At 35.4% G+C, this 25,118-nt stretch overlaps 2 protein-coding genes across 9 annotated transcripts in view; one reads left to right on the forward strand and one right to left on the reverse strand.

Annotated features, from left to right (window-relative positions):
- The window catches only part of LOC105331947 (general transcription factor 3C polypeptide 1), a 245,419-nt gene that overhangs the window by 70,825 nt on the left and 149,476 nt on the right, over window positions 1-25,118 (reverse strand). For 3 of the 6 annotated variants that reach the window (XM_066082761.1, XM_066082763.1, XM_066082762.1), the window contains 6 exons: window positions 5,138-5,253; window positions 4,283-4,383; window positions 3,814-4,027; window positions 3,243-3,355; window positions 1,338-1,523; window positions 925-1,019 (listed from right to left, as the gene is read on the reverse strand). In XM_066082761.1, coding sequence (XP_065938833.1) covers window positions 925-1,019; window positions 1,338-1,523; window positions 3,243-3,355; window positions 3,814-4,027; window positions 4,283-4,383; window positions 5,138-5,253 — 825 coding nt within the window. Of the gene's footprint in view, window positions 1-924; window positions 1,020-1,337; window positions 1,524-3,242; window positions 3,356-3,813; window positions 4,028-4,282; window positions 4,384-5,137; window positions 5,254-5,903; window positions 6,078-6,588; window positions 6,710-7,105; window positions 7,238-7,695; window positions 7,851-8,537; window positions 8,744-9,177; window positions 9,279-9,878; window positions 9,949-25,118 lie in introns of those variants that run through there. The other 3 variants (XM_066082764.1, XM_066082759.1, XM_066082760.1) reach the window with 2 other exon arrangements.
- Window positions 15,230-23,792, forward strand: LOC105324262 (E3 ubiquitin-protein ligase TRIM71-like). Of its 3 annotated transcripts, XM_066082768.1 has the most exons (4): window positions 15,233-15,572; window positions 16,672-16,735; window positions 18,597-18,662; window positions 21,504-23,792. In XM_066082768.1, the coding sequence occupies exon 4, from the start codon at window positions 21,529-21,531 to the stop codon at window positions 23,182-23,184; it is 1,656 nt and encodes a 551-aa protein (XP_065938840.1). In that variant the 5' UTR covers window positions 15,233-15,572; window positions 16,672-16,735; window positions 18,597-18,662; window positions 21,504-21,528; the 3' UTR covers window positions 23,185-23,792. The 3 variants fall into 3 exon arrangements, with proteins under 3 accessions (XP_065938839.1, XP_065938840.1, XP_065938841.1); XM_066082769.1 differs by lacking the exon at window positions 16,672-16,735; XM_066082767.1 differs by lacking the exons at window positions 16,672-16,735; window positions 18,597-18,662 and having other exon boundaries at window positions 15,230-15,572.

Here is a 25,118-nt window from a genome sequence, read left to right on the forward strand (position 1 = left end):
AGTATGGCAGCACTAACAATTATAAAATAATTTAAGAAACTTGAATATATTTATCCTTTTAACGAGGCCGGGTCTAATTTGTTCTGCCCTAGATTTTTGATTGAAATTTTTTACATGAATTTCTACTGATATATTTATTATTTTAAGATAGTAAAATAAGACATTTACCACACCGTTTGTTTAAGGGGTCATCTCAAAGTTTGTTAATTTTTAACATATGACCCTATGGGATTTTGCTTGAAATGTATCAATTTTGCACATTTTTTACTTTTTTTAAAAACTTCTGCCCTAGGGATTTCTTTTTCTGTTCTAAATATTAAAGTTATTGCTAAAAGGCATCAAATGGTCAAATAAAAAAACCCTTTTACCTCCTGGTTTGTTCCAGGGGTCTTATCAAAGTTGTTTTTTGTATGCCTAATTTCTCAGATTTGTATGATTATGGCTATTTTATATATGACAAAGGCTGAAATGGTGATCTTTATTGTATTATTAAAACATTCAGACATATTTAAGTAATAAATATATAAAATCACATATTAAGGGTCATTTATATAAAATACATGGTAACTGTCTTGTAATATATGAATTAAACTATATTTAGACAGGTTAGAAAACGTGACAGAGGACTAGGCTTGCTGAACCCTCTTTACGATTTCGACCCGAGCCCAAATATAGCTTATACTTCGAGACATTTATGTTTACTCTACAATATAATATCAATTTTACGCATCAAACGGGCTATTTTCAACAAATTTCGCTGGATATCTGCAGTTGAAACTATCACGCCATGGTGTCAACAAAGCAAAAATATGACGTCACAATACAAATGAAACGCTGCGCGAAAGCGTGCGTACTCGTTCTGTACTCGGCCTCGTTAAATCAAATCATGGAAAGAAGAATAAGCTCTCTTTTTTGAGCGGTTACCTTGACGATGGGATAGACGCCATCCACGATTTTGTTCTCCTTGATAATGTCCAGGATCATGTTGATTCTCTTCATCTGCTGACACGTGGCACTGACTGCGGGAAGAAATTATTCTGACATTTTACCAGATCTGTTCTGACTGCCTAGAACAGTAAATGTTTTCTTTGTTTAAAAACACCCTCACCCATCTGACTCATCAGGCCAGGTCAAATATTATACCGGTAATTGCATGTTGTAACTATTGTATGTACTGTAGAAATTAAACCATTAACCATATGGCTATTCAGATTTAATAACTGTGCATGAAGAACATTTCTAGAATTGCAAAGTCCAGCTAATTTACAAAGCAGAGACCAGAGGCAATGTATTAAATGACTCCATCTTGACAAGACAAGACTTCTCACTGCGCTCACCATCGGTTTTGAAGTGTCTTTTGTGTCTCCCAACATTATTGACGATGCCACTAACTTCCTCCTCAATGGCTTTAACTTTCTCTTTCTTCTTAGGTGACCCTCCTTTCTTCTTCCCAGCAGACTTAGCCTTACTTTCAGTTTTGTCACTTTCACTTTTGACATCATTGGAAGCCTTTGATGCTTCTGCTGCAATGTTTGAAGAAGAAGAAGATTGAAGAAGAAGAAGAAATATTACTGATGATTAATACTTCATTTAAGGTTATTTGAGCTTATGTGAGCAGATGAAGATCATCATAATTGTTGAACAAATTTCAATAATAATGATAGTTTTCTTTCATATGATTCATTTTGTATTTTTCAATATTGTCTTGAATAAATAAATATTTACATCCCTTGACAGAAAATATTGAATTTCCTCTATATTATTCTAGAAAACTCTGATTCCTTGAATCAATTTAAAACCGAATGATTTGCCATTGATTGTATGATATCTTGCTGTTAAACTTAAACAAATTTAAAGATATGTCATTATGATAATGATTAGAGTTCTGATTAAGGATATAATGCTAATATGTACGATTGGGATAAATGTGACTTTGACCTCAATCAAATGACTGTGCATAAAGGCCATGACACTCAGCTATGCTTCACTGAACAATACAAACTGACTCTTGGCCTTGGGTATTCAAAATGAACGTAATTTTCAAACTAGGGGAGTAAATCATAATTCAAATAATCTCCACAAAGTAAAAGAACTTACCAGAGTTGTGTATCCCTGTTTGTTACCTGCTGTCGTTGATATCCTATAGAGACTGTTTGAGTTACCTGCCGTCCTCTGTTTGTCGTTGATGCCCTGTAGAGACTGTTTGAGTTACCTGCAGTCCTCTGTTTGTTGTTGATGTCCTGTAGAGACTATTTGAGTTACCTGCCGTCCTGTAGAGACTGTTTGAGTTACCTGCTGTCCTCTGTTTGTCGTTGATGTCCTGTAGAGACTGTTTGAGTTACCTGCTGTCCTCTGTTTGTCGTTGATGTCCTGTAGAGACTGTTTGAGTTACCTGCCGTCCTCTGTTGGTCGTTGATGTCCTGTAGAGACTGTTTGAGTTACCTGCAGTCCTCTGTTTGTCGCTGATGTCCTGTGGAGACTGTTTGAGTTACCTGCCGTCCTCTGTTTGTCGTTGATGTCCTGTAGAGACTGTTTGAGTTACCTGCTGTCCTCTGTTTGTCGCTGATGTCCTGTGGAGACTGTTTGAGTTACCTGCAGTCCTCTGTTTGTCGCTGATGTCCTGTGGAGACTGTTTGAGTTACCTGCCGTCCTCTGTTTGTCGTTGATGTCCTGTAGAGACTGTTTGAGTTACCTGCCGTCCTGTAGAGACTGTTTGAGATACCTGCTGTCCTCTGTTGGTCGTTGATGTCCTGTAGAGACTGTTTGAGTTACCTGCAGTCCTCTGTTTGTCGTTGATGTCCTGTAGAGACTGTTTGAGTTACCTGATGTCCTGTAGAGACTGTTTGAGTTACCTGCTGTCCTCTGTTTGTCGCTGATGTCCTGTAGAGACTGTTTGAGTTACCTGCAGTCCTCTGTTTGTCGTTGATGTCCTGTGGAGACTGTTTGAGTTACCTGCCGTCCTGTAGAGACTGTTTGAGTTACCTGCAGTCCTCTGTTTGTCGTTGATGTCCTGTGGAGACTGTTTGAGTTACCTGCCGTCCTGTAGAGACTGTTTGAGTTACCTGCAGTCCTCTGTTTGTCGCTGATGTCCTGTAGAGACTGTTTGAGTTACCTGCAGTCCTCTGTTTGTCGTTGATGTCCTGTAGAGACTGTTTGAGTTACCTGATGTCCTGTAGAGACTGTTTGAGTTACCTGCAGTCCTCTGTTTGTCGTTGATGTCCTGTAGAGACTGTTTGAATTACCTGTTGCCCTCTGTTTGTCGTTGATGTCCTGTAGAGACTGTTTGAGTTTCTCCTTCTCTTTGTTGATCTGGTTCATCAGCTTGTTCCCCTCCACGTACGTCTTGGACACGCTCCTACAGAAAAAGGGCTTCATTACATTCCTTCAGTTGGTGTCCCTAAAATTCTTAATTTGTGACATTTAGAACCATTTTAACAAGGCCTTAGACTTTCAGTAGTATGTAACTATCTATTTCTTACATCAAAACAAGTTAAAATGAAGCTGGTTTCAAGTGAAATATACACTGATTGTGATGTCTTTGTTCAAAAGTACATGTAATGGTGGTGTGATGTTTGGGCACACAAATCAAACATGATTACTAATGTTTCGTTCATTATTACATCTTGATTACTACTTCTCATATAATTACCAATACCTGTTTGATACTTAATTCTGATTACCGGTATTACTTCCTGCTTGATTATATCCTGTTTGACCACTACTTTCTGTTGAATTCATACTTCCTCTTAATGTGATGACTACTTCCTGTTTGACAACTTCCTGTTTTGTATTACTTCCTGTTTGATTACTCACACTTTTTTTTTCTGTTTGCCGACCTCCGTCATCAGTGAGGTGATGAGGCCGCGGCGTTCCATGGTCCGGATGATCATCCGCACCTCCAGCCCGTCAATCGTCAGCCTCTTCATCATCTTGCTGTTAGAGACACCATCTGTTCCCGCTGCCTCTAACACTGCATAAGCCTGCCGCAAAAACGACGGCTCTACCAGTTGGGGGTAAACAGTGTCATCTGTGACCAGATTTAATTTAAAAATTTATAATTATTTACATGCATGTATCAATATGCAATAATCAGTTTATACAATTTTGGTTTTAATTTTGGTATTGAAAATTAAACATTCACTGACTGGGCTAATGGTATATATCAAATTTTAACAAGCCCTTTAAAGTTTTCATTTTAGAGATAATGGATAGCATAATGCATGTCATATCAAAAAATAATCTATCAAATGGAGATACAAAAACGAGAATCTGAATCAATGACCTTTGGCAGTGTCATCCATCTTGATGTCTTCATCATCTTCCACGTCACTTTCTTCCTCTTCCAGGACTTCAATGACACGGACCATTTTTAATTCACATTTCCTAAATAATAGAAAAAAGAGAACATTAAGAAGTCTGGCTTGAAGAACCAAACACTAAAAACAGATTTGTTCAAAAATTTAAATGCATAAAGGTAACTTACTGTAATTTTTTTTTTAAAATGTTTATGAGATTTGAATTCCAAAATATCAATCAAATGTGTATCCCTTTAAAATGTATGAATCAGTTTCATCAATATATTATAAGTACAATAATGCAAATCATTTATGGGGCTATTCTTTATTTTCAGTTTATGGTCTTTGGGCTAGTAAAATGATTATAGCAAGAATATGTACAAGAATGATTGATAGAAATTAAAAGTCATTCATATGGTCAAGAATAAACATCTTATTAAAGCAATGGCATGATCTGTTACAGAGAGGATTTGAACTAGCAACCCTCTTATTCAGATCAGGTGTCTGTTTCAGTCTATGATGTCAAAGATAACAAAGAGGAAGGTATCTATAGTTTCTTATGGTTAAGGTGTGATTTAGGTACACATGATAGACATGTGTGATTCATTTACACACAATAAACATGTGTGATTCATGTACCGGTACACACAATAAACATGTGTGATTCAGGTACACACAATAGACATGTGTGATTCAGGTACATGTATACACAAAAGACAGGTGTGATTCAGGTATACATTATAATAGATAGGTGTCATTTAGGTAAACACAATAGACAGGTGTGATTCAGATATACAGAATAGGAAGGTGTGATTCAGGTACACACAGGTATCAATACTCACTTTGTGTACCACTGGCTCTCGGGACTGTCCGGGTGAACTTGCTTGTATGAGAGACTGTAGACTTTGAACCTCTTTGAGGTCTGGTACAGCTTCTTTAAGCTCTTCTGGTCTATTCCCTAAATATTTTATTCTTAATTGTTTTAGTGGCTTACCAAGCAACTCATAAATAAGCTGATAGTCAGAGGTTTCAGCAAACAATTAAAAGACTATAGAATTGGTTTAGTAATACATGATATGTATATAGAACATACATGCTTACATGTATCTGATAATTTGTCAGTGGATATGAACTACAGACACTGCAGCTACACCCCTTGATGTATGTGCCATGCTCATAATGCACACAGTAAAGAATTCACACAAAATGCCTTAAAAAATTACACAAAACCCTACCACTACATGGATTTGAAAAATATTAAATGCTTCATATAATTATCTGAAAATTTTCAACTTATCTACACCACAGATACCAAATGGTTTGTGCAAAATGAAAATCTTACAGGTTTAGATTTGGCTCTCTGTAGAATAATAAATTTTGAGTCTTTTCCATCTTCGTGAAATTAATGATCTTGTTTTTATTCATAGGGAAAGCTACGGTAACTACCTTCACAAAACTAAAATGTTGGTTTCAGGTACTCAATAGAGCAGTGAAATGTAGATAGACAATGTAGAACAAATCATAAACAGCATGGAATAGTGTGTCAGAATTTCCTCTTCTGACTGATTATATAACTAAAGCATGATTTGACCACACCCCCTTACTCACACATTGCTCTCTGGTCTTGTGGATTTCCTGTCGTTTCATTGGCTGTTTGTTTAGATAGGTCGCCACTATGTTGGTCAGGATGGTGTATTTCGACTGATACTGCTGGTAAAATCGGGTCAGGTGAAACAAGCGCCGCAGCGAGTTCTGTCCCTTCTTGTTATACACTGTGATGCTCTGAAAATATCACCAGTAATTCAACAACAACCACATAAAAAAATTCATTTCATTAGTCATACATAGGACTCTAAAAAAGTTACATGTGACTCCTTAAAATGTACATGAAGATTTTTAGTGTAAGTGCATCTAAATTACTGTAGACTCCTAATTTGACACCAGGAATTAATATCTGGCCGGCCGCCAGATATTTTAATGGGTCATGGTCCTATTTACATGTATGATGTCATAATCATCACTCAGCATAATTTCGCAGAAGCATTCCTTGCAGATTTTAAAATTTGGCTTTAAATATTCTAACAGTTTTTAACTATAAGAAACAAAATGAGTTTGGTGCTCATTAAATTATTATTTTTGGGGTTTGATTAAAATCAATGAAATAAAGAATGATCCCAACTTGATTAGATGGGATTAAAAATTGAAGAATTGTTGATTTAAAGAACACTTCACTTAACGTTTTTCACTTGCTGTTCTATGTGTGACTCTGTTGATTTATTGAACAAGTCTTTACCTGTTTTTTGACTAAGCCCAGCTTGATCAGACAGAGCGTGTGGTAAAACATGGATTTGGGTTGGATGTTGAACACCTGTAGACTGGAATCTCCGATGGACAGCTCGCCGACCCTACGCGACCTGGCAGTACACACAATAACATACTGTTAACCTTCTACACAGTGTCCGAGTAACGTCTTTGTACATGCTTTAATCAAAGCTTCAAGTGAACTACCATAAACCAATTCTGTTGGCTAATCTTAAATATCAGCGACCTTTGGAAGAAAATCTTCTCACAAATATATTATGTTGAGGGAAACAGCCGTTGTTTTAAAGGAAAATAGTTGCTATTGTCCCCATAGTTAAAACGTGTATATCATGACAATAGAACTTAACATATCACAGGAATTTTTGAAACACCTGTTCACTACATATAGAACCTGACAACTGTGCATACCTGTACAGCCTCTCTATAGAAGACTGTTACCTGTACCCACTAGTAGATTCTCTCTTAGTGACAGTGTTAACTCTACTAACCTGCCGATTCGCTCCAGAATACAGAAGTTGACCGGTGTCAGACTGTACAGGCTGTTGGGTTCCAGCTCGTCCCCACACAAGGCAGTAAACCTCTGCTCCTGGGAGGCCACCATCACCAGACTCATCCCATACCTGGTCAGAGACCAATTAGTTCAAACTGTCACATTGTTATTGCTATCCCAGAGTCACATTAAAATACTATCAGTGCTTGGTCAAAGATAATAACACTGTGATGATACCATATATCCATTTTTTTTGTCTGCGTGTCACAAAATTTACGCAATTGAAATAAATGTTACAGTAACCCTTTTTAATTTGCGTCCGTCAATTTTAGCGATTTAAAAAGTTTCTTATAGAAAATAATATACCGGTACGATAATATAATTTCTGTGTATTCAATAATTTGTGATGTCAAAGAGATTGTAATAAAAAGCAAAAATAAGATAATTGCAAAAATTACATATCTCGTAAGTATGATAAAAAATTCGGGACACTTGTTTTGTAGGCAAATTGAATTGAGAGACAACCCATTTATTTTTAAAAATATCATTTATTTTGTGGAATTGCAAAAAGAGGAATGTGTCTCTTACTTCTCGGTCACATCTTTGGCTGCAGGCCAAGTTCCACAATTGTCTGCTTTGATCTCGATGGTAACGCATTGCCTGCTGTCATAGGTGGAACAGGAGCCAATGATAGGGCCCTCCTGTTGGATGATTTTGATTGGGTACAACTCCTCCCCCATATCCTATTTTCCAATAAAATACATTTAATGTATGCTTGCTTGTAATGAAAATGGGTTTAATTTGAGAAGGAAAACTGATTAATAATGCAGATGATATCAAGAAACCAGAATTGAAATCAAGAAAGCGTTTGTGAGGATAAGATCAGAATACTAAATATTTCCTGTCACATAATTTATATGATTTGCTTTCAAGAGATACATATCAATCTACTCAGTTTTTGTTAATTATTTCTCGTTGCAGTTAATAACATCTGTACAAAATTATAAACAATACATTGTATAAAACAAATAGTGTTAAAATGATTTGAATTAAATTGTATGCATGAATAGTGACCAAGTACATGTAACAGTAAATATGATTTGTAAAGGTTAGGCCACCTTGAAAAAAAATTGTTTGTTTGCCTATTCCTGACTCCATGTTTATGAATCTTATATTAATAAACTTTACCGGTAATTGGGTCAGTATAGGTTATTCTACAATAAATTTTTTTTTTCAAAGTTGCCTAAAGTATACATAAAAAAAGATCTATCTGCAAACAACTGAATGCAAAAAAAACTTTTGCTCATGCAGATTATCAATGAAAATATCTTAAGCACTAACATTTTCCTCATTGGTAAGGAAAAGGCAAACATTTTAACAAGGTAGCCTAATTCGTTAACTTGGTACAATAAAAAAAAATGTCAACTCACGAAATCCACAGTTACTCCAGATTCTGGGTCTATGACGATTGGCAATTTTGGGTTGAGGACTCCCCTGGGTGATGGCAGGCGGTAAAACTCCAGGTCAGGTATGGAGAGAATACACCTCCAGAGGAATTCCTGGCTTCCCTCGTCAAGCCTCATTTTGAAGTTGGGCCTGTTTTCTAGTCTCACCCATAGTGCTTGTAAGGTTATACCTGAAATTGAAACAATTATCATTTTCAGAGTTGAGGTTGAAGAGAAACAATATGAGGGATTGCATGATTAACCTTAAGAATTAACATATTATGTGGGGAAAACTATAAAATTCTTTATACAATTTACAAGTACAATTTAATTGCCTCAGACTTTTCTGTAACACGATAACCGCGGCTGTGGAAAATGAAGTAATTTGCTAAATAATTTATTATAAATTCACGTACAAATCAAGAGTATAGCCATGCAATCTTACAGTACATAAAAACAAACAACTCCTTCAATTTATGGGTTGTGTGAAGATGTTTTTAAAAAAGAATTTCTGAAAATAAGATGTATTAATCTGCAATATATATACACTGTATTAAAAAGTTTATCATAATTAAGCCTCAATTTTTAATCATTTTTAAATACAGAACTTAAATAATAAATTCACCATCGAGTCCTTCCAAAGCTATCTCCTCTGTAAGGATGGCCTTGTAGTCCAAATCCATGCTGACTTCTCATCTGTAAACAGTTCACGACCTATAACAAATCCTACATGATCATAAAATGCATGTAAAACACCCAACAAGAGTTAAATGAAAGAAGGAATTCAAATTCTGTCCCATGCACTCTCTTTTTACAGTGATTTAATTTAGGGAGAGGCAAATGACATGAATAATTATGAAATAAGAGAACTCCTTTTTGCCTCATAAAAAACATGTATATCAAGTACTTATCAACGCTCTGGTTTCGGTTGATAGTCTGTGTAATGTACATTGTATTTCACTTGATTGGCATAACCCAGCTTATCAAGTGTGCATGTGAATTCAATTCATATGGTGAATATGAATATATGATTTGCAAATTAAAATTAATACCTATATTTATGGCTTTATTTAAAATAAACAGACCAATAACACAAATATTTTGAGGAAAATCCATTCAAAGAACGATATAAAATCTCGCCCCGAGTCAGGTTCGAACTAAGAATATTTCCACCCTGGACTCCGTACCCACGTGCTTTTGTTTACAGTCCGAAACCCCCCACGTCCAAAAATATATTGTCTGAAAGGATCTTCTATTGAGGAAGACAGATATTATTCTGTAGAAGATGTAAATTTCTACGCATAACCGTCGACAAAGGAGAATTACCTGTTTACAAAATGTCTACCGCCATTTCTCCATCTATAAATGTAAACTAGACTGAAGAAGAGGAGTTCCGAGTGTTTCGTTAGTCTAGCGCGCAAATTTTCAAAACAGGTTGCATATATATATATATCTGCATTCATCTGTACAGGTTAAGTTTCGTTTTGCCGATTCATTATTTTTTATACTATAGACAATGCTGAAAATAGAACATGTGTGTAATGGAATTATACATAGAACTTAATTTAAGTAATTAATTGAAAAAAGTACTTGGTTTTACAAGATATACACTTATATGCATATAATTCTGTGTTCTGAATTAGTAAGTGAAAAATGTTTTGAGAAATTTTTAATACACAACGTAAATCTATCAGTCCGTCTTGTCTGTTTGTGCACATCCAGGCTAAACATCGATCTGTTTTAGAGAAATTTTGTTTCCGATTTTCAGAGCCCGATGTTTAAAATCCTATTATAATGAATATTAATAATGCATATTCTTTAGGGTCCTATATCTCATAAACTAGAGACGACCACATCACCATATTTTCACAGTGGCAGTGGTTTGCCACTTGTATATGACTCTGAAAATTTCAGCCCTCAGGATAGGGGCCCTCGATGTTTCAGGGCCCGATGTTTAAAACCCCATTATAATGATTGAATATAGTGTTCTGTAAGTGGGGGCCCGAATCTCAAATTCTAGAGATGACCACTTAAAGGACATATCGCATGTTTTTCAATTTTCGGAATTTTTTAAATAAAATCATTCTATACTCATTAAAAATGAAGTTTAATAACGTTTTCATAAAATATTCTGCCTAATTCGTGAGTTTGAAAGCGATGAAATTCAAATGTCGCGATATGCATATTTTCTCTCTCGATCTACCCGCCATGATGTGTGACGTCATATGCGACCTCGAGCGAGAAGGTGCTGTTAGCCATCTTTGTAATTGGATTAGATTTAAACGACAATTAAACTAATTATCACCTGTTAAATTGCCGATAACGGGACATGATGGCATTCTGTGCCTCCTGCGGGTGATTAAGCCACCTAAAATGGGGATTTGGATTGTTTTTTTTTTAAGTTTCCCTTACGAAAGTATGGTGAAATCTTGTGACAATTAGCAATGATTAGGGGTCTATCTGTCGACGAGAGGATTTATAAATAAACATTCAATTCATATATTATTAATTATATGGCACATTTTTGTAATTATAGTTTCATAAATAAACCGTATTCATTTCTCAAAAAGAAAAAAATTTGAAGTTTATGCACAGGGGCCTGTGTACAAAACGTAAGTTCAGCGGAGAAAAAAAACGAGAGGGGACGCCATTTTGGATACCGCCTCGCTTCATTAGCTGTTTTCTTTGTCTTATTGGTAAACTATACGTTCATGTATGCATCGGTTTTGTATACATGATTTCTTCATTCATACATGTAGCTCACCTCTGCAGAAATCATAATTTTAGTACTGTAGGTGAGATTTCTGTGAGTTTTATTTTTTGTGGGAGAAGTCATGGATCGAGTTGTCGATATTGATTGTTTACGCGAGAAATAGACCAAGTTTGTTGATATACATTTATACGTAAATGGATAAAAAAAATACGGAGATGGGATCTTACAGAAATAAACAATAATTAAGGAAAATGTTCTTGCCTGTTTTTTAATCCAGTGTAATATAGAGTAAACAACCTTAGAAAGTTGTGATCAGTTACTGCCGAAGAAACAAACTTCTTGTCCACCACAGTTTTACAATAATGAACATTCTGAGTCGTTAGGAACGCCAAAAACCAAGACTGTTGTAGATTTTAATAAATAAACACCTTTAACAGATTTATTTGAGCTCCAATCCTTACTAAGTTGTGTTTACAATGTTTACACGTCGATCAATTTGATTGTCATTGCCGACTTCATCGTCGCTTTTTCGGCAATATCATCGTTTTTTATCCGTACTAGTGGCTCAAACATGTACGACTGAATAATAAGATTCTTTTAATTTAGTCAGCATGTAAAAAAAAAACAACTTACATGATGAATGAATGTCAAAATTTAAAGAAGATAATGCTAACAATTGTTTACAATCAGCTGTTCGAAGAAGGTCGCATGTGACGTCACTGTACCACGTGACACGCTATCTAATTAACGAGTTTTTAAACGATCGAGGCTATAATTTAAATTGATATTATGGCTTATTATCGCTTTTATATCGTTAACAAACTGTTAGGAGTAATTATTAGATACACAAGGAAGCCAAAAAATGTAAAATATCGTATACTTTAGAAACATGCGATATGTCCTTTAACCATATTTTCACAGTGGTAGTGGTATACCACTTGTAGATGACCCTGAAAATTTTAGCCCCCATGGTAGGGGCCCTTGATCTTTCCGAACCCGATGTTTGAAATCCAATTATTATGAATAGCGTATTTTTAGGGCCCCTTATCTCAAAAACTAAAGATAACCACATCACCATATTTTAACGATCATTTGAAAGTAAAAATATCATTTAAAAATACACACTCACTCACATATTTCTTTATCAAAATGGTTGAAAATTCCGTTTAATTCTGCTTTTCTTTTAAATTTACGAACAAAAATTTTAAAAAAGGTACGCGGGTAAATTGATTATTCTTCAAAACATTTAATCAATTCATAAGATGACTAATGATATGATAAATAACTAGATAAATAAATCAATAAATTTTTATTCATAAAAGTAGCAACCGAAAACAAAAATAAATACCCAACAAAAGCGCACTTGATATACGACTTTTTTTACTTGCCAATTGATAAGAAGAACAAGCTTATAAATATTTAAAAAAAATAAGTCAGCTCATCGCAAAAAATGTGTTAGTTTTTATTTCTAATTACCCTTGTTTCATTGTTCGAAGAAATAATATGGTACACAAGTAAATCAGTCTATTGCAAAAATATGAAATAAATATATAGTATGCGATTTTTAGGTAAGTGAATCGTATATCTTGATTTATTTGTCTTATTGGCATCGTTTTCAAAAGTGTATATTTATAAATCACGTTGCAAAATAAAAAAGTGGAAAAATTAGCAGGCAGTGAATTATGATATATATACATAAGGTTAGTTCAGGCTCTATATATCACATTTTCCAAAGTAACCAGCAAAGATACTGACTTTGTTCTGGTTGTTAAGCCATTTCATTTAAAAAAAAATGTTTACATCATAAAACCTCGCGTTTCGTTAAAAATGAGCTAACCAACATGAGTATGAATATGCGTGACTTTAAAACAAAATTGTAAATACTAACTTACACATGTCTTTAATACATAATCAATTATAATACACCTTACCCATGATTTAGAACCCCATCAATAGAAGTAAAACATTTCAGTTTCTCATTATATCATTGCACCCTAGCTGTCTCTCGTTTGATATTTATAAGTAGAAATATATGATTATACAAAGATCGTCCGAATTCTAACGGTATTAATTTAAAATTGATAGCCTTTTAGACGAAGGGAGTAATACATTTCCACTTCTTATTCCCTTCCTCTACAAAATTAAGTCAAGATTAGTCAGTTTCCTAGGAGAAGTTTATACATAGATGATAATACATGAGAAAATTAAAGATCCAAACCGGCGTATTTTCACTCAAATGTATTCTGACGTGTTCTGTGAAAAATGTCAATGTCATAGCGTCGAAGTCAAAACTGTAGATAAGGTCAAAATTGTAGATAAGCATCGATTAGATGAAAAAGATTCGAGGTATTCCGAAATCCGTGTAAAAGGTGTTTCAAAAAGGTGTAACAAAAAGTGAAATAAATGGTGATGACACAGCAACAAATTTTTAAAAATTTACATATAAAAAATTGAATTATCATGGAGTTGCCCCCCCCCCCCTTTTTTTTGAGATTATGTAAAAAAATGATATGAAAATAAGGAAATGAGGAGTGAAATTGAAGTTATATACTACGCCCCCCCCCCCCCCTTACGGATTAGGATTTTGAAGATTTTGGAAAAGTTTAAATTTCTCCTTTTTTTTTTTTTTTTTTTTTTCTTTTGCTTGTCAAGATTTTTTGGATGAGTCTGCCCCCCCCCCCCCCACTTTCAAAAACGATGCTACGTGCCTGCACAGGATCGAATGTTATGAAGGCGCGTGCCTTTGTTGACCGGAATGTAAAAAGGGGGAAAATATCTACTATATAGTAGGTTTTCCGTGGGGGTAATCTGGCTATAAAAAGGGGGAAAACCCACTATATAGTCAGCTTTCCGTGGGGGGAAAAACTGCTATATAGCCATTTTTCGGGGGGGGGGATTGCTATATAGCCACTTTTCCGGTGGGAAAGATGGCTAGAGGGAAAAGGCACTAGGCTATATAACACCGGTACCTGTATTCAATTTGACATTATTTTAAAGAGGAGGTCAAGAGCTTGTTTGATGCCGTTTTTGGAGAGAGTCATTTGTAGGCATTCTAGATATATTTATTTGGTCAAAAATGGACAAAACTCCGTGATCTGTTACTTTTATTCTACATGTTTCATAGAAAGTGGTGATTTTTCATTGTGCTTACCAGAGACATAAATAACAGTGTTATTTATGTATCATCTAAAGAATATTTATCTTGAAAATCATAAAACGGTAGGCACCTTTCATTTACTATAGTCTGTCCCAAGTTATAATTGCTTCCATCGCTTTTTGATGATTTTTAATAAAATTACACATACCTGTGAAAGAAATACAGTTGAAATCGTTAAAAGGGAATACATCCAAGATATCTTCATTGAACAATTACCCCTTTCCACTCAGAAAAATTCACAGAAACGAAAACAGATTCTTTACGGAGATTTATAATGGGGAATGTTTACATCTTTTCTCCATTCGGAATACACTCGGAATACATAGCGCAATTTTTTAACGTTATCATCCGGGCTTATTAATGGCTGTTGCAATGCAAAATCTCCGTAGACTTTCAATTTCGGGATGTGTATTGAAACCTGAAGTGGTAGAGGGGGCGTTTCAAAACAGATAATCTGGACATTTTTTATATTAGTGGATGAACGTAGTCTGAGCACAAAGGTATTTACTATTATTGAAATATCGAGCAAAAAGTGGTGGAAGCAAAAACTCGGGACAGAGTATAACACGTTTTATCTATATAAGGATTGTATATGTGAAAAATTGCTCTTGCTTCGTATGATAAAGACAGAGAACCAGTCTACAGACAGACTAATCTCAGTGAGATTCGTCGAGACTGCAAAATTTTTGACGGACGTAGACGTCCGTCAAAAATTTTTCAGTCTCGACGAATCTCGCTGAGATTACAGACAGACATGAGCGCAGACGACAGTGGGCGTGATGGAGTCAGAGAAAACTTCTGTGGAAGAAGAGGTAGAGGCTTACACATCAGGGAGTTTGATTTTATACACCAACTTATATATGATTATATATTATAAGTAATTTTTGAAGGAATTGCTAAAATATTAGGCCTATATACTGTAACGTTATAGTTTTAATTTAATGATTTTAATAGATTTAACTGCTCTTTAACAAGTTAACTAGGCCTATTGCATTTAATGCAATGAATCTTCACGGAATGTTTGGTTTTGTGTTTTATTTAAATCAATCACATGAATTTATACAGGCCGCTGACCAGGAAGACGGTAAACACGAACCAGGAAGTGTAAACATGGATATTGTCGCCATTTTGAGTTGTAGGCCTTCATGAGGTGCGTATATTGTTAAACGTATTAATGGTATTTCTGACTGTTGAAGATTATAATCTAATGCTATTACAGAGTTGACGAAATTGATTGCCAAAAAAAGAATGACATGTAGGCTATTGTAGGACTTTATATTTATTGCTTTTATATATTTTGGCAACATTTTGGGCCAGTTTCGGGCAGAAACAAGCCAGTTCAAGAAATGTTTATATTCTTATCCTCAAATGTACAAGATGGCCGCACATTCCCCTTCAAATGTTGCTGTCCAACCAAATTATCTATAGCTTGATATCTATTGGCAGAATGGCTAGCATATCATGATGCTATAATCATCCAGTTATCTTTGTAATCTTATAAAATCATTAAGATTAATATAATACTGCAGCTCTTTAACTTGTCAAATATTAATGTTAAAATAGTACAATTTTTAGAGGATTTTTTTATAGTTTGATATCTATTTTCCAGCATATTAAACTAAATTCATTCACTTTAGTCAGCCCAAGATATTTATGCCGCACATTTGGACGATTTTTAATAAAAATACGCATACCTGTGAAAGAAGTGCAATTGAAATGGATGAAAGGGAAAATTTCCAAGATAACTTCATTCACACATTATTATTTTTCCCTCGTAAAAATTCACAGGAATGGAAACAGATTTCCTACGGAGATTTATAATGGGGAATGTTGACATCATTTCTCCATTCAATTCACTCGGAATATCTCGCACAATTTTCAAAGTTATCATCCGGGCTTAATTATGGCTGATGCAATGCAAAATTCCCCGTAGACTTTCTATTTTTAGCCATGTATTGAAATCTGACAACATAGAGGGGGCGTTTCATAAGGGAAATCTTGGGATTTTTTCATACTTTTGAATGAATATCGACTGAATCAAGAGGTTAAATTATTATAAATATTGAATAATTTAAGAAAATATGCGGCAAAAATATCTTGGGAAGACTATAATAAGATAATTAGATTAATGTTACTATAGTGTTCTTTAACTTGTCAAACATTAAAACTAGCACAATTCTTAGAGTTACCTGGAATGTTTAGTTTTGTGTTTTATTGAAACTTATACTCAATCACATGATTTTATACAGGAAACCTAACCAGGAAGAGAAAAAAACAAGTACATTGTCACCATTTTGAGTTGGAGGTGAAAAGGTTTGTATACTTTGAATATCAATACATGTAAACTATTATCTGATTAAGTTGATAATAAAAACCTAGTGTTTTATCTCTACTGACGTGCCACCAATTCTCACCGAGTACCCTTTCTCACCAGTTCATTGTTACTTCATATGTCATATATGATTTTATGTTGTGATAAAATGACGTACATGTAACTTGCACTGGCGAGAAATGGTTCTTGGCAAGAACTGGTCATTTGCAAGTATGTATTGTCAATTCAGGTTGTTTTTTTTTTTTTATCATAGTTTGGCCATTGTCTGTCATTGTTGTTGTTGTAAACTTTTCACATTTTCATCTCCAAAACCGCTTGGTCAATTTCATCCAAACTTGGCACACAGCATTATTGGGTGAAGGGGATTTAAATTGGGCCATGTGTACACCCTTCCTTTTTAAAGGGGAGGTAATACTCACAATCCTGGGGATAGGGAGGGTCAACAATGGGGGTTCAAACTTTTACAGAAGTATCTATAGAGAAAAATCTAATTCTCATAAACCGATCAGTCTGAGAAGCTGTAACTTGTGTGAAAGCACTCGTGTATTGTAGATATTTAAATCATGATCCTTCAGGGTAGTGTAGGACCACTACAGGAGAAATTTTACATAGGAATATATAGAGAAAAATCTTTTCAAAAAAGCAATTGGCCAGAAAAGCTGTAACTGGGTTGTGTTGAAGCATTCTAAGGTAGTGTAAATTCAAGTTTGGTCAAATCATGATCCTCAGGGGTAGGATAGGGCCTCAATAGTTGAATTTTTATATTGCATTACTAAGAGAAACTTTTGAAAAAAAATCTTATTGTCAAAAACTAATACAAGTTATACAACAAAAAAAGCTCGTTGTTTAACTTGAGAATATGGTCACCGTGGAGAAAAGTTTGAAAATCTTTGAACATGTAGATATACTCTATCAAGTTGTTTAGACATTTTTTTATTTGATACTCTAAAGACGGTTCTCAGGTGAGTGATGTGGGCCCAAGGCCTTTTGTTGCATTTTAGTTTGCTCAAATATTGCTGAAAATTTATAATAATGTATATAATGAAAATCAAGAAAATATATTAATAAGAAGTGGTAATAGGAATGTATAGGTCCCAAGGGCGTGTTCAACAGAGCGAGTGTTGCAAATGCTCGCAAATTTCCCTATACCTGCAACACAAATTTATCGAGCGCTTGCAAGCACTCATTCTGTTGAACACAACTTTGGTTATATATGATGTGTTTTTTTGGTGCAACTGTTGAGGCGAGCGCAGCATAGAAAAGTAAATCTCTCCTGTATATTTCGTGATCAAAAAGAAATTAATCAAAATTATGAAACATTAGTTTGTTCTTTTATTTCTATTCCATTGTTATATTTCTAATATGTTCACAGTCTGATTAGATATTAACTTGAGTATTCACTTGATGTTGAGAAACTTTGGTGATTTATTTTCAATTAACACCAATGCATGGACTAAAAAGCTAGGGTATATATCCCATTTCAATAAACACTCTGTGAAAACTGGAATACAAGAGAAAACAACTTCAAAATATAGTGTATATAGTATATGGTAGTATATATATCACACCAATTCATAGAGTACAGGTATAGGAAACAGGAGATGATAAGAATGATTTGTAGGGGTGTTCTCACTAGCTATCACTTAGTCAACTGACCTATCAAATTTATCATTTATATCATAAAATGCAGTGTACAAAAACTGGAACTGACATTTTTGTTAAAAAAAACCGAAATACATGTAATTAATATGATTACACAAAGAAGGTACTGGTACTTTGTTCGAAATACACCTCATTTGTCATTCTGTGCATTATCTAAACATGTCACGTGATTTTAAACAGGTAGCTACAGGACATTGGTACCAGGAAGAATAAACATGTGAAATGTCGCCATTTTGTACTCGGCAGGTTTGTTATAATTCGTATCATGTATTGACTTAACTTTTCTTTGTAGACCTATATTCAACATTGACATTCATGTCAGTGATTATATTCTATTGTTTTTCTTTGAAATGGTGTATAAAACTATTTCAATCACAAAAATCACATGATATTTTAGGTCACCTGAAACAGTGGGTGATCTGTTGTTATCTAGTTTTTGTCCGTCGTCGTGAGTCAACCATACAGTGTACGAGGTTAAATAGCCCCATGGTAAACGTATTTTGAGGGCAAGAGGCCAATGAGATTGCCCAAATGTCTACTGGTGTGGGACCAATTCTCGCCGAGGATTATTTCTTGCCAGAGCTTTGTTATGTCATTTTATTTACACAGAAAATTATAAACAAAAAATGACGTACCAATACACTGGCAAGAAATGATCCTTGGCGAGAATGTGTTGCACGCCAGTTTGAATTTAATAAACTGCATAGAAAAGATAGTGTGCAAATCATAAACAAATAAGCGATAATTAAAAAAGTACATATTGAGTATTAACCTTGGTAGACCGTATTTGCCGGAACCTTTAAAAGTTCATATTCTACAGTGGCGTCGGAATCAAATTGAAAGTGGGGGGGGGGGGGGGGGGGGCTAGACTAATCCTTAGATATCTTGACGGAGAGGGGGGGGGGGTTACCTATAAAACCAAAAAAAAATGCATACCTACCAAATTTTTTTCCCCCCAAATCTTGAAATTCCTAATCCGTAAGGGGGGGGGGGGTGGGGGGGGGGGGGGGGCTAGTATACCTATGGCTCCAACATAGGTCTCAATATTTTCTTTCCTGCGAGAAAAAGTGGGGGGGGGGGGGGGGCTGAACCCTTTATAATGCAATGTGCCTAATAGTTGCTAAGCCCCACCCCCTCGGTTCCTACGCCTATGTACACTACTATAGATAATGTGTGAATCAGCCCCCTTTCTTTCCACTCTTTCCACCAAAGGTGATCACCATAACTTCTCTCTAAAGATTCATACCTTCAGTACTAATTTTCATGAATTGATATAGTCTTCTTGATTAGATTTACTATCCAAGAAAAACAATTTTTGAAACAATGCCTTGTGTTCATAATTTATTATTGATAAAACAATGTAAATCAATGCAGAGCATCCCCCTCCTTCTGAATCCTGTTATTATAAACAGAAAACGCTTTAGATATCATCTTCGCTAGCCAAGGGTTTTCGGTCCACTTTGCTCCCCATAAACCCTTGGCGGATTTCATTACGAAAACTCGGTGACAAGCTCCGTTTTATGATTGGCTGCAGCTGCGAGTTGCTGATCCAATCGCAGTGCTTGTAAATATAAACTTTAAAAGAAAACACATGTGTGATCTTTGGTAAAACATTCGGTGCTTTTAACAAGTTGAGGCACAAGTTCTCGCGTACAGTGCCTCCCCAACGATGGTCTAACCAGATCGCTTTAAAAACCTATATATTTTACTGGGATTATACATAGTTCTGCAAACTTGTCAAGGCTCGCGTGAATGCATGGGAAGTAAACATGGTGAATGTAGAAGTTGCCTATCCTGTTAGTATATTCGTTCCTGCTTATGGTTATTGCTTTTAAAGGTTCAATGAGCTCTGTTTTATTTTATTTTTTTGGTTCGCATTATTCACGACAAAGATACCGGGTTTTATGGCATGAAAGCTTTCATATAAATCGGCGACTTTTTCACTCCCGGTACAGATCCTTACAAAACACTACGAATAAAACATTCCGTGCTTTCCCATGGTTATAACTTAATTCGTATTTAATAGCATCGTTAATTATGTTCCGATATTCGGTAGTCAACATGTTTTCAAGTTGTATTAATGCCATAGTGTATAAAAAACCCGTTGTTTAATTCGATTAAAATGTAAATATGCAAGGGGCACAACTCAAGTTGCTCGCTAGATAGCGCCACCACATCACCGAGTTTTCGTAATGAAATCCGCCAAGGGTTTATGGGGAGCAAAGTGGACCGAAAACCCTTGGCTAGCGAAGATGTTGGATATAGATACCAGTTAAACCACTTTTCCAATCCTTATATAAACCTGCTAGTTTGTTAAGCCACATATCCTCTTCACCCAGCTCATTTAACGTTATCATAAATCGGTAGTAAATTGCATGAAGAATTTAACGGTACTAATTGTTTTCATAGAATTTGCGTATAAATAAGGTAAATCAGTCCAAAACTAGAGCACGTTTTTCTGCGCAATAAATATACAATTTTTTCAATGCAGGCACGTAGCATCAGGGGGGGCCAGGGGGGGCCTGGCCCCCCCACTTTTTCTTGCAGCAACAAATTTTTTAAAATTTACATATAAAAAATTGAATTATCATGGTGTTGGCCCCCCCACTTTTTCGGGTGTATGTAAAAAATTGATATGAAAATAAGGAAATGAGGAGTGAAATTGAAGTTATATTACTACGCCAGCCCCCCCCCCCCCCCCCCCCCGGATTAGGATTTTTTGGAAAAGTTTAAATTTCCCTTTTTTTTTTTCTTTTTTTTTTGCTTGTCAAGATTTTTTGGATGAGTCTGGCCCCCCCACTTTCAAAAACGATGCTACGTGCCTGCAATGGGTGGCCCTGTAGCTCTCCGGTCTGTCAATATTTTTTTTCCTGGAGAGCTACAGTTCTGCAGCTAATAAAATGGTTGAATTACCATTAATAATTTATCAGATGGTTACGATATACTTGGGTGACCGTTACGGTCCAATGGGCATATTGTAAATGTTTTGAAAAATTAAAACGGATTTAACTACAAGTAGGTTACATATAATATGAAAACTTTTTCAGAGAAAAATGCATACTAAGTTTGTTGGGCTTTTTTTTTCAGAATATATGACAAAAGTGCCATTACCATGGACCCTGAGTACAACCTTCAGGATGTGTTACGGTGTCATCTCTGTGAGACCCCGGGCCCCCCTATGTACTGTGCCATTTGTAACAAATATCTGTGTAAAGCTTGTGAGAAGGACCATATCTCTGATCAATCCAAAGAACACAAAGTGCTGCCATTTAAAAAGAGGAGATATACTCCAAAGTGTCAAAAACATCCCTCAAAAATATGTGAACATTACTGTGAGCAATGTCACCTTCCTATTTGTACAACATGTGCTTCTTCTGAAGAACACAGCGGCCATCAGTTTATTGAAATAGTTAAAGTTATGGACAACCAGAAAGAAATCATTAAAAAAACTTTACAGGAACTAGAAAAAGCCATTTATCTTAAATATCAAGAGATTGCATCCATTATCACAGACCAGAAAACTGCTCTGAATGAAAACTCCCAGAAATTGACAACAGAAATCGACAAACATGGAGAAGACTTGCACAGAGAAATAGACACCATTATCAGAAACATGAAATCTAACGTGGAGGAAACGGACACCAAACACCTGGCTGTCTTAGACAAACAAGAAGATGAAATTAAACACACCATTTCTGAAATCACACAGACCATTACTGAACTGAAGACATTACTGGACTCCAATGATGTCAGCCGTGTCTCTGCCTACAAATCCAGGAATGATGAATTCAGAAGATTGCCTCCTAAACTCACAGTGTCCTTACCAAGTTTTACCCCTCATAAGATCAACAAAGAACAGCTTTATCAACAGTTTGGTTCTCTGTCAGCGTCATCTATCAAAACAGAAGAACGTGGCTACACCATGGAATCTCCCGGTGCTGAGTCCTCTCCCCCAGACAGACCGCTCATTGATGTACCACGGATCATCACACAGATAGACACCGAGTGTAGAGGATTGCTCAGTGTGTCCTGTCTGAGTGATGAGGAGATGTGGACGTGTGGTTATGGTGACAAAATCATGAGACTGTACAACCTCCGTGGGGAACTAGTGAAGTCAGTCAAAACCAAGTCAGGGAACGATCCATGGGACATAGCAGTGACAAGGAGTGGGGATCTAGTTTATACTGATTACAAAAAAAGAACTGTGAACATAGTGAAGAATACACAGATACAGACAGTGATCAGACTACGGGGGTGGAGACCTCACGGTGTCTGTAGTACCTCCTCTGGTGACCTCCTGGTTGTCATGGAGAGTGATGATAATAAACAAACAAAAGTTGTGTGTTACTCTGGCTCCACAGAGAAACAAAGTATTCAGTACGACGACAAAGGACAACCTCTCTATTCATCTGGTGATTACAGTAGATACATCAGTGAGAACAGGAACCTAGATATCTGTGTGTCAGACTATAGAGCCAATGCAGTAGTGGTGGTCAATCAGGCAGGGAAACTCCGGTTTACCTACACTGGTCCTCCCTCTACTACCGAGGGATCATTTAATCCATGCGGCATCACAACAGACAGCCAGGGTCGGATCCTGACAGCAGACTACCAGCGTATCCACATCCTGGATCAGGACGGACAGTTCCTCCGCTACATTGACAACTGTCATTTACAGGATCCATGGAGTTTATGTGTGGACACCAGACACAACCTCTTTGTGGCTGAGTTAACAACAGGTAAAGTGAAGAAAATACAATATGTGTAGAACATTACACAGCAGTGTAACATTGTTTATATATGTATTGTGTGTTAACAACTGACTGTGTGGATATATAAAACATGCATTAGCAAAATTTAGCATCATTGTTTTGTTTATCATGTTTATACATCATAATAACAAACTGTTTTAGTGTAGTGATTGTATTGTCAATGAATTAAATGTTTATACATTTAATGTCTAAACAAACTGTGTACATTATAAGAATACAATCAGAGAAACCTTGTTTGGTATTTGTCAAACAAATCAAAACATTTTAATGTTGACAAAATGACACTAAAAGTTGAATTAAATATCTTTGAAAAACTTTTTTTTAGCTCTCCTTTATATTAAGTTATGAGTTAATTTCAATCTTTTTTCATTTTAAAGAATAGAAATTATATAAATCATACATTTTCTTTTTCAAAGCTGAAAAAATGAAGGTACCACATTTGTTGAACATTAGAATGGTGTTTATTTGATCTTTGTCCATTAAGATTTTTGTCACTGAAGATTGAGTAACTTTTGTTTCTTACTCACTAGTAATAAACCCTGCAGTTGTACATTGTATACCTTAAATAATGTGTCATTATGTCTAATAAATGATTTGTAAACAACTTTGTTAATTGGCTTAGGTTAGTTTCTTTGACCCCATAATTTTAAATATTACGGTATTGAAATGGACTTCCAGATTCAACATGTTCAACGGATGGAGTAAAATGTTTGAATGTTTGCGTGATCTGGTAAAAATTGTTAAAACTGCAACATTTAAAAATTCTCCATAGAAAGTGAAACAAATGAATGTTGTTTGTTGCATCGGAGATGTAATGCCCCATTTTCTTTATTAATGATTATGTCCCTTCGAGGAAGTGTGCCATCTACTTACATGTGTAGGTTGTGTGTAGATGATATGTTGTCATCAAACCCTGTATACAGACTGACCGTTGTTATAGCATTTCCAGTTCAAAAGGTCAATTGGTCAGTAGATTATGTCAATAAGAGTCTTGTCCAATCGATGTCTTTTGAGCATTGGTTGACAGTTTACTATAGTTTTTCTTTGGGAGGCGGGGGGGGGGGTATGAACATAGTGAACATGTATTTTTTTAGGAATCGATGATTGAGTTTATAGACCCCAAAATGAAGCTTTAAAATGCAAACACGGGACTACATGAAAGGGCTATAGTACTCAGGTGACCGTCAAGACTCGTGGGTTTATTTTCCTGAAACGTTTGGTTGAATGTTTTGTTACAACAAAAAATTCTAATGAAAAATAGTCATCGCGTCAAGCATTTGTTGAATTACGTTGTTTTATTTTTTTTAATATCAAACAATTAAAAGCATGATATATTCGGCTTCTAAAGCATCAATAAGTGCACTTCTTTATGTTTGTATCAAAATTTTACTCTTACAGATTACAGATTACAGTTAGCTGGATACCCTAGAACAAACAAGTAGTTCACAATCGATTGATTACAATTTATTGGTTTTATAATAAGCCATGATTGTGCTCTCGTCTTTACCTGTATTTTGTTTGGATAATAAGCCGTGAATTGAATATAAGACAGTTTTGAAAATACCCCCCCCCCCAATTTCTTACCAAAACTGAAAATAAGCTGCTGATTATTTTCAAGGTTTCGGAGTGTATGTTAGCGGCTGAACTGTTTAATAAGACGCTATTTAAAGGATATTTTGAAAAAAAAATACAAAGTTGACAACGTAAATCTGATGAAAATGTTAGTTTTATGCACGTAGCATTGCTTCGAAGTTAAAGGGGGCAGCCATACCCCCAAAAATCTTCCAAATGCAAAAAAAAAAAAATAAAAATCTAAATTCATATCCGGGGGTAGTGGGGGGTTGTTATTTACAGTTGAAAAATTTATTACAGGAATTTATATAATGCTTTCTGATGTATGATTTCAAATCATTTTCTCACAGTTACAGAA

Source organism: Magallana gigas, chromosome 4, assembly GCF_963853765.1.
Source record: "Magallana gigas chromosome 4, xbMagGiga1.1, whole genome shotgun sequence".
Taxonomy (NCBI): domain Eukaryota; kingdom Metazoa; phylum Mollusca; class Bivalvia; order Ostreida; family Ostreidae; genus Magallana; species Magallana gigas.